The sequence below is a fragment of the Mirounga leonina genome, unplaced genomic scaffold (assembly GCF_011800145.1).
Source record: "Mirounga leonina isolate KUSES-001 unplaced genomic scaffold, KU_Mleo_1.0 Mir_201, whole genome shotgun sequence".
Classification (NCBI taxonomy): domain Eukaryota; kingdom Metazoa; phylum Chordata; class Mammalia; order Carnivora; family Phocidae; genus Mirounga; species Mirounga leonina.
This window is the reverse complement of record NW_023270504.1, coordinates 25,124,829-25,140,599: the sequence shown is the minus strand read 5'-3', so window position 1 is coordinate 25,140,599 and position 15,771 is coordinate 25,124,829. Positions and strand designations below refer to the sequence as shown.

Sequence of the window (15,771 nt, the reverse complement as noted above, 5' to 3'; positions counted from 1 at the left end):
AGGCTACTCCTTTGTCAACTGGCATCATGGTGGTGGGACGTCTGGCCCAAGCTCAGGGCCTTTCCCATCCCACCCCATCAGGAGCGGGTCTCTGCCCCGGCCTCCCACACCCACCACTCAGAAGGACCACCCCCTCCAGGAGCAGAGCTTTAATTCCAGAGTTTTAGTGTATTTACAAAAGTCCACAGCTCCAGCTGGCGGCCCCATTGTTCTGTGCTCACCCCTGCCTTCGGACAGGTCAGCTCACTGTGCTTGTCCAAACAGGGGGCAGAGGAGTGCCCAGTTTCTATTAGTGTAACATAATTGATACAAAAATTGCTTATCTACTGTGAAAAAGGCCCAGGGACCAACCAGAGGCCCCTAAGCTGCCTTGTTTGGTTCTCCAAACCCAAAATGGGCGGTGTCTCTGCAGCCACAAGCTTGGGCTCCTGGCACACTCAGCCACTCTCAGGATCACACACACACACACACACACACACACAGACGCCTGTCACACACACACAAGGCTGAGCCTCTGGCAGTGCTCCGGCAGCTGAGAAAATCTATGTACACTGAGAGAGTAGCACCAAGTAGGTGGCTGACAGCCATGCCTGCCCTTCCAAGGCCCCTGTCCAGAAAAAAGGGTCCGAAGGGCATTTTGCACGGTCTTTCCAAGCAGCCCCGCCAGAAGGCATCGGTCCTCAGGGCAGGCCCCTGCCGGGGCGGGGCGTGGCCTCATCGCAGGAGGCGGGGCGCCGGCGAGACGGAGGCGGGGGCACACAGCGCCTCCTCGATGTCCTCCAGGCAGCCGAGCAGGTCCATTTCGCGGAGCACGCGGCCCAGCAGCTCCAGCGTGGCTTCGCGCCGCGGCGTGCGCCGCCGCCAGGCCGCCAGCATGCTGTAGTGCGCCTCCCGGAGGCAGCGCCCGTTCTGCAGCTCCAGCCGCTCGATCTCGTGCTCGCTCAGCCCCAGCCGCCGCACGAACTCCTTCCAGCGCGACGGGGGCACGCCGTCCACCACGGCATACAGCGTCACCGGGTCCGCTGGGTCGGCTGCGGGGAAGCCGGCGGTGAGCTTCCAGCGGCGGCGGCGGCGCCCCGGCCCGCCCCCCTGCGCCCCGTGCCCCGCCCCCTCCCCGTCCGCGCACGCGCCCTTGAGGAGCCCCCCCCCCACCTGCTCCGTCTAGGAACTCACCTTCTGGGCGCTGAGTGTGGGTGCTGTCCTCCCACTTCTGAGCAGGGGTGGGGATGGGGGTGGACGCTGGAGCCGCGGTGAGGATGGGGCCGGCCTCCTGGTAGGGTGAGGCCATCTCTCCAGAGACTGATGCAGCCCTGAACTTAGACCAGTCACTAGGGGTGAAGACGGACCTGGGGCTGAAGGTGGGGTTGGGGATGGGACTGAAGCCCGTGGTGGGACTGAAGCTCGGGTTGGGACTGAAACCTGCAACCGAGGCCAGGGTCTCAGGCTCCCTCTAAAAGAGAGAAGGCACAGCATTAGCAGAGGAGAGGAAAAACAGCCCCAACCCTCTTTTACTCTGGAAGGGGGTGGGACTAGAGGGAGTTAGGGGTGGCCGAGGGTCATTTGGGTATCACAAGATTATAATGGACCATCAGGGAAGATTGGGGGTAGGTTCCTAGTTTCATCTTACCTCCTTTGTAGGTGTCGATTTCCCACAAACTGAGAAAAAAGAAACAAAGCGTCACAAATTTCACTTCCTCTCTCAGCCCTGGCACCCATACTGGGGCTGGCCGTGGGGACTTGTGGTGACATGCTTCGGGGCCAAAGTGGCCCCGGGGACAAGAGAACTACTGATGCAGTGTGACCTCTCACAAGCCACCAGGGCCGCCTCCTGCCGACGGGGTTCTCGGCAGCAAAGGAAGGGGACACTCCTCATTTCCCTCAGTGCTGGTCCATCTTGCCCACTCACCCTCCTCCCACATCCCCGCCAGCATGCTTTCCCCTCCCAAAGGCCCCACTCACCAGTGGAGAAGAACCTGGGCTTCTGCCATTGGTAGCGGCACATTACACCGATGAAGGATAAAACGCAAATGCCAAAGAAGATCACCAGGGGCAACAGCACTGCGGTACCTGGAGACAAGGCAGACTGTGGTCAGAGGAGGGGATAGCAGGAGGCAGCAGGGCTGGCTGGGTAGGTGGAAGGGCAAGGATTAGGACAGGGCAGGTGAGCATGGGAACTGGGTGATTTGTCCTCACCTGAGTCCTGAGGGACCTTAACCGTTTCCACGGGGGGTAGGCACCACTTCGTGCACTCCGTGTTTTTCTTACAGCTAAAAGAAGAGATAGCACAGGTGAATAGGGGCCCTCCCATAAGAAGAAGATGGGGGGGGGGGGGGGGAGACAAAGAAAAAAAAAACTCCACCTCATTGCAAATTCTTTGCTTTACGAATATTTTAGCTCTCTCTTGATATAATGGAAATTAAACCTCTCCTGGGAAATTAAAACTTTCCTGATGCAGAGGAATGAAACCCCAGTTAATCACAAAATCATTTAATTTTAGAACTGGTCTTGAGGAGGCTGTGTAGAAAAAAATTAAAAGCGGTGAGAGGGGGCGCCTGGGTGGCTCAGCTGGTTGGGCGACTGCCTTCGGCTCAGGTCATGATCCTGGAGTCCCGGGATCGAGTCCCGCATCGGGCTCCCTGCTCGGCAGGGAGTCTGCTTCTCCCTCTGACCCTCCCCCCTCTCATGTGCTCGCTCTCTCTCGCTCATTCTCTCTCTCAAATAAATAAATAAAATCTTTAAAAAATAATAAAATAAAAATAAATAAATAAATAAAAGCGGTGAGAGGCAGGGCATGAATTCCAGCCCATTCATTGGCTAGCAGCGTGAAATCCAAGCAAGTCATTTAACTTGTAAGCCTCAGCTGGCCCATCCACAAAATAAGGTTCTTACCCACCTGCCAGAATTGAGGAGTTAAGTGAGATCAGTCTGCCTGACATATAGTAAGTGTTCAGTAAATGGTAATGGTCACTGAATCGTTTTACTGATGAGAATCCCATGGTAAAGAGAGGCTGGAGAGCTTTTTCTTGAGATAACACTGCTAGTGACAATCACTGACTTTGAGAGAGGGGTTAAACATGCATGTGAAAAAATTTAAAATACATATTGTTGGGGGCAGCCAGAGAGCACTCTAGAACAAGCGCATCTTCCCCCATCGGGAGTTGTCACTGGCAGCGTGGAGTGATGAGAACCCCATGGGGGGCTAGAAGGAACTCAGGGGAAGGTGAATGCTCAGCAGGAATCTGAAAGCAGGAAGAGGCACTTCTGCCCACCTCACAAGCTCATGGTGAGAACCTCATGGAATGAGTGTGAAAACTCTTTGAAGCAACAGAGCGGACTTAGTAGAAAAAGAAAAATAGTTCAGTGTCAGACACTTTGTAGCCATACAACTTGCCAAGTGGATGTCATTAGCCTTACTTTAAAGGTGAGAAAACTAAGGCTCCGAGATGTTAAGTAACTTGCCCAAGGTCACACAGCCCAAGTGGCTCGGCTGAGATTTAAATCCAGGTCAGTTGAACTTTAGAGCCCTCAGAGTTCCTTCTTTGCAAGCGAGTGTGCAAGACCAGGCTCCGTGGAGCCAAAAGAGGAGGCCTGAACAGAGACTGGGGAAGAAATACCATACTGCAGCAAAGATGCCATCGAAAGTAAGAAGCATCATTATTTACATACTACATACACACACACACACATACACACACACACACGGAGCTGCCAGGTGAATCATGATACATCATCGTTAGATGCAGTCTGATTTCAGAGATGTGAAAATGCGCGTCCTAGAATCGATGAACTGTAGTAGGCCCTGTCACCCCACAATCCAAATGTCTGAATTAAAAGAACTGCAAGTCCATGAAGTATGAGCTCTATTCCTGGAGACTTCTTCAGATTTTAGGAGCAAGCCCCCCCCCGTGTTTGGGAGGGGGGTGTGGGAGGAAGAACTGTCTGGTGTTTTGACACTAAGTGTCAACCACTCAAACAGCCAGTAAGAGCCAGAGCATCCTGGGGTGTCTCCCTTGCCCTGCTGGTGGCTCTCACCGGCAGCCACCGCACCCCACCCCAAGCCCCCTCCCCACCCGATCCGGTGCCCAGCAGATGGCAGAGATACTCACTGAACACAAGAGACGCATTCATTCTCTCTTAGAAAGAAGCCCGCGTGGCAGGTGCACACGGTGTTCTGTCTCTCCTTGCCTGTGGGGAGAGATGCAGCACAGCTAGGGGAGAACTGCCCTGCACCCCAAGGATCACGGGGAAAGCCAGGAGGGGCAGGAGAGTGCAGGTGGTCCCACAGACTTCGGGAGTGGAAAGGAGGGGAAGTGTTGCATCAGGGAGCGGGGGCACAGAGGCAGAGAGCTTCCTCCTGAGCCGGGGCCACCCTGGGGCAGGGAGGGGGCTGGGGTCGGGAGAGCCATGCTCACAGGAGATCTGCACCGTGCCATTGGGGCAGAGGCTGCAGTTCACGCACTGGAAAAGGGTTTCACTCCAGTAATGCCCGTACTGGTTCTCCCGGCAGCCGCACACAGTGTCCCGGTACACGGTGCAAGGAGAAATCTCCACTTGGTTCATTTCTGGACAGGGGAGGAGAGGGGGTGTGAGCCCCTGCCCCACTGCAGCGTGTGTGTCTTTCTCTGCACACACGTCCCCACCCATGCACTCACCCGTGCACGCGCATTCCCGCCCACACCCACCAGCAGAGGTCTGTCCGCCCTCGCGGGGACAGGCGCGCACACTGCTCTAACCGAGCCAACTGGCGCTCTGTTTAGAGCCCTTGCCGCCTCCTGAGATTCACCTTTTCGGCATTTGGAGCAGCTGAGGCACTGTCTGAGGTGGTTCTCAGAAGCTGTGAAGGTGCCATTTTCACATTCCCTGCAGTCCGTGTCCAGCCCTGGGCCGGGACAGTCATTGTACAGGTAGGTCCCTGTGAAGGGGTGGCAGGGTTAGAGCTCAAGGAAAGAGCCCCACGCCAGAGAGAACAGCCAGGGCCACCCTCCTCCCCAAGTCTCTAACAGAGGAAAGAAGGGAGAAAATCCCAGCCCAGGAGAGGCAGCAAAGTTAGGAGACTGGAGGTGAGAGACCCCTAGGTTCTAGAACCTCTGGAAAAGGCAAAGGAAGAAGCAGGACCGCATAACTGAGCAGGTTCACTGTTGCCGCATTCTCCTACCTTTGTGGCACTTTGTACAGCAAATGGAATTATCTTGAGGGTGAATATATTTTCCTTGGGGACACAGAATAGCTCTCTTCTCCCGGTCCCTGAGGTGAGGGACCAGTGCCGTAACCCTTAAGGGATATATTTCCACCAACAGAGCCAGGAGCACCTGGGGAAGAATCAGACAGAGGAGATCCCATCAGGAAAGGGTTGATGGGAGCCTTAGAGGTAGCAAGTCCAAAGCCTTCCCAGCTCAAGTCCTTTCTCAGTGGAACATTCTCCCCAGGCCAGGCCACTCCCGCTCACACTCAATGTTCTTTCTCTAAGCTTAGACGGCTGGCCCCATGTGATCCAGTGCTTAATTCTTCCCTAGTTGTTCTATGGACTAATTTTTGTCCCTCCAAGTCAAGCATGTTTTTTTGATTGAGAACTGGCAGGTTACCTCAATTATGGCCTTTCCTTCCAACAAGGAGCCCTAAGGATTGGGGTGGTGTTTCTCCATCCGGGTGCTATGTTCGTAGTGTATTCACTTTGTACACATTCACAGAGGTGAACAGTTAGGATCTGTGCACTTTCCTGGATTGTGTTATACCAGCAAAAAGGTTTTTTATAAAATCGGATTGGTGTGGAAGTAAGTGATGTTTCTGTGGGCACCATTCCTGGGGAGTGGGCAGAAGCAAAAGGAAGAATTTCTTTATAAATCTCTATCAGAACCTCACTTACGATTTTGTCCTCAGACTCCAGGCCACATCCCCTTCTACCACCAAATCTGCACAAAGGCCCCAGGCTGGCCGGGGCAAATGGGGAGGGGAGTAAAAGGGAAAGTTGTGGGTCAGGAAAGAGGTTGGTGACTGACGAAGTTTAGGGGCAGGCATGCCCCTAAATGTGGAGAAACGCATGTAGGTTACACGCAACTAGAGCTGGCCAGAGGCTGGTGTCCGGCTCAAAGGACCATCAAGTCTAGAGCTGAGGGCGGCTCAGGGAGTCCTGCAGCCGTCTGCACACCAGGGCATGCTGGGAGGCATGTTTTACAGCCTCGGGGCAAGCCCAGGGCAACTGAATCATCTGCTCAGTTCTGGCTGCAGAGCCGGGGACAGCAAAGCCAGGAGTGTGTGGAGCTCCAACCCAGACTTTGCCCCCTGATCTCCTGTCAGCCTCGTTCCGGCTTTCCCTGGGTCTCGATTTGGTTTTCCCTCTGCTATAAGCGCCACTTTATGTAAAGATAAGAGGATGTCCTCAAAGTGTGTTAAACACTGGGGAGCAACAGATCACAGAAACCCCAGTCTGGGACAGGAGGGCATCACAGCCCACAGACCAGTAGGCAGGCAGGTGGGCAGGTCATGCTCTGAGGCACCCTCTGGGGGACGCCGCAGCCTGGAAGCTGGAGCCTCAGCCTCAAACAGAAGCCACCCTGAGAAACACAGCAGCAACACCCCCCCACCCCCACCCCCCGCAGGGCTGGGCTCCCCTACTCAGAGGGCAGCACCCTCCTTGGCCCACTCCGGAACTATCTCCCCTGAACAAGACTGGGGCATCCAGGGCAACAGGAAGAGTTTGGGGTGGTTATGGGAAGACCTTCCCAATCCTGAAAGTGTGGTTCCTTTCCCTGAAGAAGAGCTCCCAGCGCCTAAGGTTACTGGCACTTGAAATTCCACGTGGGCCCGCCCACCCCCCACCCCCAGGAGCAAAGACAACCAGCAGAGACAGAGTCAGGGAGAAAAAGTAGGGGCTCCAGTCCCGGGACAGCCTTGGTGGGGGGCTTTTCAGGGCCCACCGGCCTGTGAGGTATAAGCTTCCTGGGGAGCAAGCGAGGGAGGGAGAGAGGCTTTCTCAAGCCTAGTGTCTCCCTCCCTCTCCAGCACTTTGGGGGTTAAGTCAGATCCGGGAAAGGGAAATCTTTTCCCAGCAGCTCCGCCCAGTGACTCAGGCCAGGGAGGGAGGGCATCTAGGGGAAGGGAGAGAGAACCAGCAGCTTCCCCAGCTCCTCAAGGGTCATGAGTCAGCACAAAGATTGAGGGACCAGCCAGCCATTAAGACCCCATGTGAGCCCTTCCTCCTGTGGGCCAGGCTCTGCCTCCAATCCCCACTAGGAGTACGCTTCCTCCCCCTCCCCCTCCTCCTCAAAAGAGCCAGGCAAAGGACCCCTGTCCCACTTGGCCCACAGATTTCGGGAAATGGCTCCCTCTCCCATTCCATCCCAAAGGGAAGTCTCCTCAACCCCTGGCTTCCTCCCATCAGGTCACTACCCACCCCTCCCTGAGGGGCCTCTCAGCTCCTTCCCGCCCTTCAGCATCCTTCCTTTAGACCAGGCCCCACCCTGGCTCCTCCTCCCCATTCAACCAGTCCCCAGCCGACAGGCCTTTTCCCTGGGTTCTCACAGGAGCCCCCTGACACTCCCCAGTTCCTTCCAAAAGAAAGCAAACCAAGGCTGCCCTCCCACCCGGGGTTCACTGCATTCCCACAGCCTGGCTGGTTCTGGCCAGTGGGGTCGGGGTTGGGGACCTCCCTGAGGTCCCCAAACAACCCTTAGGAAATAAGGCCAGTTCTGAGTCTCCACAGCCCGCCGCCCCCAACCAAGTCCACTGGCAGCACAGGAAACATTCCAGAGCCCTGAACGCCCACGTCCAAGAGTGAGGAAGCAGGCGAGAAGAGATGTAAGACAGCCAGCCCCTGTTTCCCAGGGTTCTCATAGCCCCCAGCAGCGCCCCAGACAGCCCTGTCTGACCCCTAGTAGCCAGGGCCTCAGGCCCCCACCACTGAGTACCGTTTGCTGGCACCAGCTGGCTCCAGGGAGCAGGTCCTCAGCAGCTGTATCTTGCAGCTAAATTAGGAGGTGAGCAAGCTCTGCGCCCCAAGACCCTAGCCAGCCTGCACCTGTCATCTGGAGCAGGGGAAAGGCAGGAAGCTGGGAGGTGCCTGAGGAGAGATAGTTGAGGGGGTGGCCCAGCATCCCTCCAACTCCCCCACAACTTCCGCCTGGGGAGACTTTAAAGTGTGACTTCCTGTGCTGGGGCTGCAAAGGGGGCGGAGAAGCCAGAGAAGCGGAGAGAGCGACCCTGTGGTCTAACCCTGACCCAGCACCTCACGACCTTCGCTGTGTCCTTCCCCTGCATTAATTTGTTCATTAAATTAAAACGTGTTTGTTCTTTGAATGTCAAAATCTTTGGGGAGCTTACGACAGCTTCTCCTCCAAGAGCTCAGTCACGATCCCACCTCCGTCCCCTGAAGCCCTCCATTAACGCCACTTCCTCCACTCAAGCTCATTAGATGGTCAGCCCCCTGTGAACCTCAATACCATGAATTAACTATATCTACTTCGGGCTCTTATTATAATATAATTATCCTGGGTGAGTAGATATGATCTCCCCAAACAGATCATAAACTCTATGAGATGAGCGATCAGAGGGAGTGTATGGTCAGAGATGGTGTCTTATCCTCCTGGGTATCTTCTCAGCTCCCAAAACAAGAGGAGCAAAATAAGTATAGACTGATTGGCCGATCTAACAACTCATCTGTGCTCCACTCCAGTTGAAGCCAATGCTTCCTTCCCAGAGAGGGAAGTAGAGAGTCAGTGCCCCCTTGTAAGAACACACTTATCTCCAGGGGAGAGTTCTCAAACCATGCCCACTCCTTCACACACACACACACACACACACACACACACATGCACACACTCCCCCACTGGAGAGTCTGACGAGTGTTCCTCTCCTTTTGAGCATCACTGGTGACTGAATGCAGCCCATATGAATGATATGAAGGCAGATAAGAGTTGGAGAAGCCCTGCTCTAGCCTGTTAGGTGCGCACTTCACCTGGCTGTTCCAGAACCCTTAACATGCCCCACACTCAACGGATCCATCTCCTGGTCTAGACAAATGTCACACCACCAACTTCTCCGCACCAGTGCCGAGAGCTCTGCTACCCTTCTCTCCTCGAGGCCTCCCTGTCCCGATCCTGCGGCCACTGGGTCTGTCGGTTCATCTTGCCAGTGATCTCAGTCTTGTCCATACCCATGGGTTACCTCATATTTGGATTATTGCAACTGTCTTCTAGCGGACTGTCCAGCCACCAGCCTCTTTCCTGCTCCGATCCATCCTACACACTCCTTTATCTGTGTTCACGCTTCAGCCTGTAGCCACATGTTCATCTTCTCCAGAACCTGACCTGGAACATCATTTCCACAGGTCACTCTTTCCCTGAATGAGTACTTGCAGAGGTCCCCCACTGCTATTCTGAACACGTTCCCAGGCATCATAGGCCCTCAGAGAACTGTTTCTGAATGAATGAATGAATGAATGAATGAATGAATGAATGAATGAATTCCTCTACCTGGGACCACATTCAAGATTCTCTCTTCATCCCCTCCCCCACTCCCTCTAATTTTCTCATTCTCATTTCTTCTTGTTCCTCAACATGCTCCTTCCACTCCAGCCAAGGCGTTCTCCTTCCTGCCACCGCCACTCCCAACACAAAATCCCACCTCTCCCTTCCCCTACTCTCCCTCCAACCAGTCTACCTTCTTTCTAGCCACCTGCCAGTCAGTGACTTCGAATCTCAGCCCCAAATCCACTTTTCTATGAGGTTTTCCCTTCCTCATTCCATCTGACCAATGCCTGTCCCTTGATTCATGCAACAAAGAGTTAAGGAGCACCATCTAGGCACCAGGTCCCATTCAGCTGCTAGGGGTCTATAGCAAATACACTGCTCATGCTGTCCAGTTCTCAGCTGGGTCAGAGACAGTCCCTTGTAGGCTCTTCGGTCTAGGCAGGGAGTGCTCCTGGAGCACTGAAGCCAGAGTTGAGGCAGCTGGATGATGCTCATTCCCTTCCCTGGTTCTGCCTCCCATCGGTGTTCTAGGACACTACATCAAAATGCTTTTGTGGGTATTCCCTCCGCCCCACCCCGACTGTTCTGAAACCACTTTTTTGCTGCAGGCTGTCTTGGCTCCCAGACTGTAAGCTCTTTGAGAACACAAAATCCTATGAGCTTTGTCACAGTCTCTCCAGTATTCTTCCCCACTATCCCCCCACACACGGCATACTCCTGTGCTCAGTATTGCCCACTGAATGGTGAGCAATTGAAAAGCTCAGACACCTCGAAAACCTTCTGTTTCCCTTCCAGCTCCAGGATGAGCTCGGGTCCCTTCCCAGTCACACTCCCACAGGGGCTGGATGCTCCACCCCAGCCCCCAGGCACTTTCCTCTATCTGTTCAGACTACCCATACCCTCTGTTTTCCAAACACAGTAGCCACCAAGCAATCACTACCAATACTACTAATACTAACAAGACAAACCTAACATTTATAAGTGCTTTCTATTTGCTATACTTTATTTCTCTACTAGAATGTAGACTCCATGGGGGCAGCGATTTTGTTCACTGATGTCATCCCAGCACTTAAAATAATGTCTAGCACAGACCCAGCACTTGCTAAGTTGAATACTTAACCCACAGTTGACCCTTGAACAACGCAGAGGTTAGGAGCTCCAGCCCCCCACTTAATGAAAAATCCATGTATAACTTTGAATCCCCCAAAACGTAACGACTCATAGCCTACTGTTACTGGAAGCCCTACCGATAGCAGAAACAATTGATTAACACACATTTTGTATGTTATGTGTAGTATATACCATATTCTTACAATCAAATAGGCCAGAGAAATGAAAATGTTATTAACAAAATCATAAAAAGAAAATACATTTACAGTACTGTATTTAATGGAAAAAGTCTGCACGTAAGTGGACCTGCGTGGTTCAAACCCATGTTGTTCAAGGGTCAACTGTATATCAATCTATTTAATCTTCAAAACGACATTATGAGGTAGTGTTTATTACATACGTTTTAGAGATAAAGAAACTAAGACATGGAAGGTTCTGTAGCCTGCCCAGGTTCAGGCAGCTAGTTGGTGAGGGAGCCAGGATTTGAATCTAAGCGATCTACCCCTAAAGAGAGAAAAGAAGTAAGAACAGGCAGCTGGAGGGGGGCGGAGGGAGCCTGGGAGAAGGACAGTCTTGAAAGAAGTCAAGAGACGGGGCTGGGGAGACAGGAGGTGGGACAGTGAGAAGAACAGTGAGGCCCAGATGGAGAGAGGTGCTGCCTGGGGAATCAGGGTCTAGAAATGTGGACTCCAGTAGAAAAGAGAGGGAGAGGGAGGAACCAGAGAGAAAAAGTTTCTTTTCTTCTTTGTTATTTATTTATTTATTTTTAATTATGTTCAGTTAGCCACCGTATAGTACATCATTAGTTTTTGATGTAGTGTTCAATGATTTATTAGAGAAAAAGTTTCAAAAAAGGAGACCGTCGTGGGGAAACTGACAGAAAAGGAAGGAATGCTTAGGAGAGACAGCACAAGACCCAGAGGAGAGGACAGTGGGGATGTAGGCCAGGAAAGGGCAGAGACCTAGAAGAAACTGGCCAGCGCACGCCAGGAAAATCCACCCCAGTAGGTGGGAGACAGGGGCTCAGAGTATGGCAGAGGGTGACTCCAGGACAAGCAGGGAGATCAAGGATACATTGAAACGAGGCTGAGGCACAAGAAAGGGACATTTTCCAGTGACGAAAACAACTTTCTACTAACTTCCCCAAACCCAGCTGTAAAAGAAGAAACCAAGACATTGTTGTTTAGGCCTGTGGGAAGGGGGCTGGAAGGCTGGCACAGGGACGGAGACAAGGCACCAGGTGGAGGTGGTGCTGGTTGTCCAACAGAAGCCACCCATCTAGAAGCTGAGCCAGAGGCAGAGGGTGAGGAATGCCTCCAGATGGGCGTCCTGGCCCTGGGGAGAGCACTGGGGACGCTCTCCATGGGGTTGCCCTGCCCCTACCCAGTTCCCACTCTACTCCCAAATACCCCCCTCTACACAGGCACACACACACACAGCATCCCAAACTTACCCACCAACCCATGTCCATTCCCGGACTCAGTTTCCCCCTTCACTAGCATCCAAATCCTACCCTCTGCCAGGGTTTGCTCAGCCGGGGCCCACCGGCAGCCTCCCCTCTCCCAGCCCCCCCCACACCGGCTGGCCAGCCCACCAGAGGACAGAACTCTGAATCATCGGGACTCCGAGGCCTGAATGTCCTTCTTCCACTCCTTCACTTACTCTCCCGAATCTGCCCCACCCTCGGGATCACCTGCCCCCACATTCCCGGCCACCTCCTGGCCCCAGCAAACTTCCTTGGCTGTCCTCGACTTCTCTTTCACTGTCCCCCTGGCCTCCGACTCAGGGCCGGCGGCCGAATGGGGAACCCGAACGTCTGGCCGCGTTTGACGTGGGGCCACGCTGGCCCGAGGCCCCCCCGGGAGGCTGGGGCGAGGGCCCACTCCTGCGGGGCGGCGCCCTCCGCTCCCCTGCCCCTCTCCCCTCCCCCCAGCCCTCTCGGCCCTGGTCGCGGGGCTCACCAGTGGCAGCAGCAGGCCAGGCACGGTGGGGAGGCCCATGTCCGGCCAGCTGTGGCCTCTCACTCCCCCATCAGGGCTCAGGCAGTGGCGGCGGCGGCGGCGGCGGCGGAGTCCGGGATGCGCGGGCCCGGCAGGTCCCGAGAGGAGCCCGGGGCCGTGGGCAGGGGAGCTGAGGTGGAGACCGGGGTGAAGATCACGGCTCGGTCGCGGGCCGGGACCTCCGACCCCAAAGGCCAGAGCTGGAGCCCGAGTCCCGAGAACTGGGAGAAAATTAAAGCCGAGAGGAGCGAGGAGGTGGGAGGGCAAGGAGAGAGGCAGATGGGGTGTTGCAACTGCGGGACAGGAAGAGCCTGGGGGCGGAGAAGGGAGGAGGCGGGAGGAGGGGGCGAAGGGCTGTAACCCTTTGGAGCTCAGTCAGAGGCGCCCGAGTCCCGGATCGGGCGGCCTCGGGCCCCCAACCCACCAATCCGACCCCTCCCGAGCCAACGCCGAGGTGCATAAGCCCCTCCCTCCTCACTCACCCAGTCACCCGACCTTTCCCACGTGAACAGTAATAAACCGACTCAGGGCTCTGGAGTCAGACTCACTGGGTTCCAGTTCAGAGGGCTCTATTTTTTAGCTGGCTGGTCCTGGACCAACAACCTACACCCTGTGAGTCTGTTTTCCAATTTGCTACAGGGAGAGAACTAGCTCAGGGCGGGGGGAGGGGGGGGGCTGTAAAGGTTTTACTGAGACGGGACAGGTTGAGGGTCTGACCCATGACAGGTACTCAGTGTTCCTTAGTAGCTCTTCCCTTGCCCCGGAGTTCTCCACTGACATCCTGATCTCCCACTTTCTTGGGTATTTATCCCTCCAACCCAGACTCAGAGTGAACCCTCACCCTAGTTTTCTGTCCTGCCTGGGGCCCTGACACCCTCCCCCGACTCGGGTGCTCATCCACTCTACCTGGCTGGGGGCCCCAGCTGCTGATCCTGGCTCTGCCACAAAAAATCGGGGACCTGACGCAAAGCCTCCACCGAACCTCATTTACTAAGTGAGAGTAACATTGCCTGGCCCACCTACATGGGGAAAATGATGTCATGAGGATAAATGAGATCATACCTGTGAAAATGCTTTGGAAATTATAGATATCTCGATCACATTTTACCAGTACATTCTCAGTGCCCCTCTCCCAAATATTCTGATATATAAATCCAAATTGACCTTAGACATAATCTACCACAGCCCTCTGTTGTATAGATAAGAAAACTGAGGCCTGGAGACACACAAGGCATGTTCTCTGCACAGCCAGCTGAAACCTCTGAGCCCCAACTTCAGTCCAAGGGCCTGTTTTGCTATTATAGACAACATTACCACTTTTCTATCTGTCCCCTTGAGTCAAACACCACACTCTGGGTATTTCAGGCCACCCCCTTTGTGCAGGCTATATCCCAGATGAGTCCCACAACAAGGGTACAACGTTCACCCACATATCCTCTGGGCACAATGACTTTCACGTCCCCCAGCCGCTGAGGTTGCTAGAAATGCAGGGAGACCGGAGAGGTCTCTGTGTCTTAGAATCAGAGCGTCTGGCCCCTTCTCCCCTGAATCTACCATCTGACCCCACCTCTTGGACTCCAGCCTCCCTGGCTCTCCCTGGCCTCCCCTCTTTGATCCCAAGGGCGGGGCATCTGTAGGTGAAAATGGAGCTCAGATGCCCCCCACCCCTGGCTGACTTCACCCCATTTTCCAGCTTCTGAAAAAAGAAGTGTTTACCATATATTAAGCATTCAATAAGTGGTAGCAATGTTAGGAGTTGCACAATGAACGGTATTCCCAATTAATAACAACTTTAATGTCCTATTTTTAATGTTACAAGGAATTTTTAATAGTCTGTGCCAACTGTCAAAGCCATTATACATAGCCTGACACAAAAAGAGAGTTTCTTTCATTGTTTAGGATAAATGTGTATTTACTTTAAATTTTGAAAAATGTGGTATTAAATTGTTCAATAAAATTCTGTCTCAAAAAGATGGTGAGAGGTGGGTGCTGGTAGGAATAGGAAAGGCTAGTCTCATGGAGGAGGTGAGAATGTGGCCATGACCCCTCCAGGGGAAGAAGAAATAATGGTGAGGGAGGGAATGGCAGAGATGGAGAAATAGGAGAGGGGTGAACTAGGGGATGACAGAATTGGCTGTTAGGGCTTGTGGAGCAACAGATGAAGAAGAAAGAGCACAGACCCCCCTCTCCTCTGCCACGTCTCACACACACACACACACACACACACACACACACACACACAAACACCCCACACAGCAGCAGAGTGATGGAAAGGACACTGGACTCCAAGTCTGGGTGACTTGAGTTCTAGCCCCAGCCCTGTCATCTGACTCCATGTCTCACAGGGAGACAGGATGGGTCATAGCAGGAGATCTGGCTGGTTCTGTAAGAATTAGGAGCTTGGGCAAGTCACGTCACCTGCCAACCTCCTCAATAAGGAAAAGAAGGCAACCTAAAGCCTTTCTTCTCTGACATCCATTCTGACTCCTAACCCTGGGGTCCAAGGGTATGTATAGATAAGACATAAACAGCTCAGGGTGGAAATGCAGTGGGCCGGGAGAAACTCCAGTGTGGGCTGTTGAGGGGTGGGGGGGTGGGGAGGAGCTGATTGAGCTTGTCCACAACAGAGCCAGCTTCGTCCTGCAGCCAGAGGAGAGGGGCTGGGGACCGGGAGAAGCAAGGCCCAGAGAGCAGACAAGGACAGGCTGAACCTGAGGGCTCGGACCGAGGAGACTGTTGTGACACCACCATTTTCCCCTCATCGGCTCGAGTCTAGGAAAGGGAAGTCAGAAGTCCTCACGTCAGTTCCTGGTCACAACCTTTTCTACCTCTCTGCTCCCTTCACCCCCCCCCTTTCCCCAAGGTTCCCATGGCTCCTCAGGACAGGGAAGATTGTAATTGAGAGGGGTAAGACCAAGGCAGCAGGGAGGTGTCCTCGAAGATGGTGAGGAAGAGTAACTTCCAGGATCCAGGTCTGATGCTAGAGTGGAGAAAGGAACCGGCATTCCAAAAACTGGGGTTCCACTCACACATCCCTGTTTCTCCTCTAATAAAAGCAGGCGGATTCCTGCCACTGCTCTCTGCAATGATGAGAGAATAAGAATATACCAGGCTTTGAGGTTCCAGAAGGAACTGGCCTGAGTCTCATCCTCCCCCCGCACCCCGCCCCCACGAACTACTGGGCAGTTGATGGGGAG

General features: G+C 54.0%; 1 protein-coding gene across 2 annotated transcripts; it reads right to left on the bottom strand.

The window, feature by feature from the left end:
• Nucleotides 1-134: 134 nt before the first annotated feature.
• On the bottom strand, nt 135-13,034 carry TNFRSF1A (TNF receptor superfamily member 1A). 2 transcript variants are annotated; one of them, XM_035028403.1, is made up of 11 exons: nt 12,536-13,033; nt 9,160-9,302; nt 5,156-5,309; nt 4,784-4,912; nt 4,413-4,562; nt 4,107-4,185; nt 2,194-2,267; nt 1,960-2,067; nt 1,628-1,656; nt 1,174-1,450; nt 135-1,031 (listed from the first exon to the last, which is right to left on the bottom strand). In XM_035028403.1, the coding sequence occupies exons 5-11, from the start codon at nt 4,558-4,560 to the stop codon at nt 715-717; spliced, it is 1,032 nt and encodes a 343-aa protein (XP_034884294.1). In that variant the 5' UTR covers nt 4,561-4,562; nt 4,784-4,912; nt 5,156-5,309; nt 9,160-9,302; nt 12,536-13,033; the 3' UTR covers nt 135-714. The 2 variants fall into 2 exon arrangements, with proteins under 2 accessions (XP_034884294.1, XP_034884293.1); XM_035028402.1 differs by lacking the exon at nt 9,160-9,302 and having other exon boundaries at nt 12,536-13,034.
• Nucleotides 13,035-15,771: the final 2,737 nt, after the last annotated feature.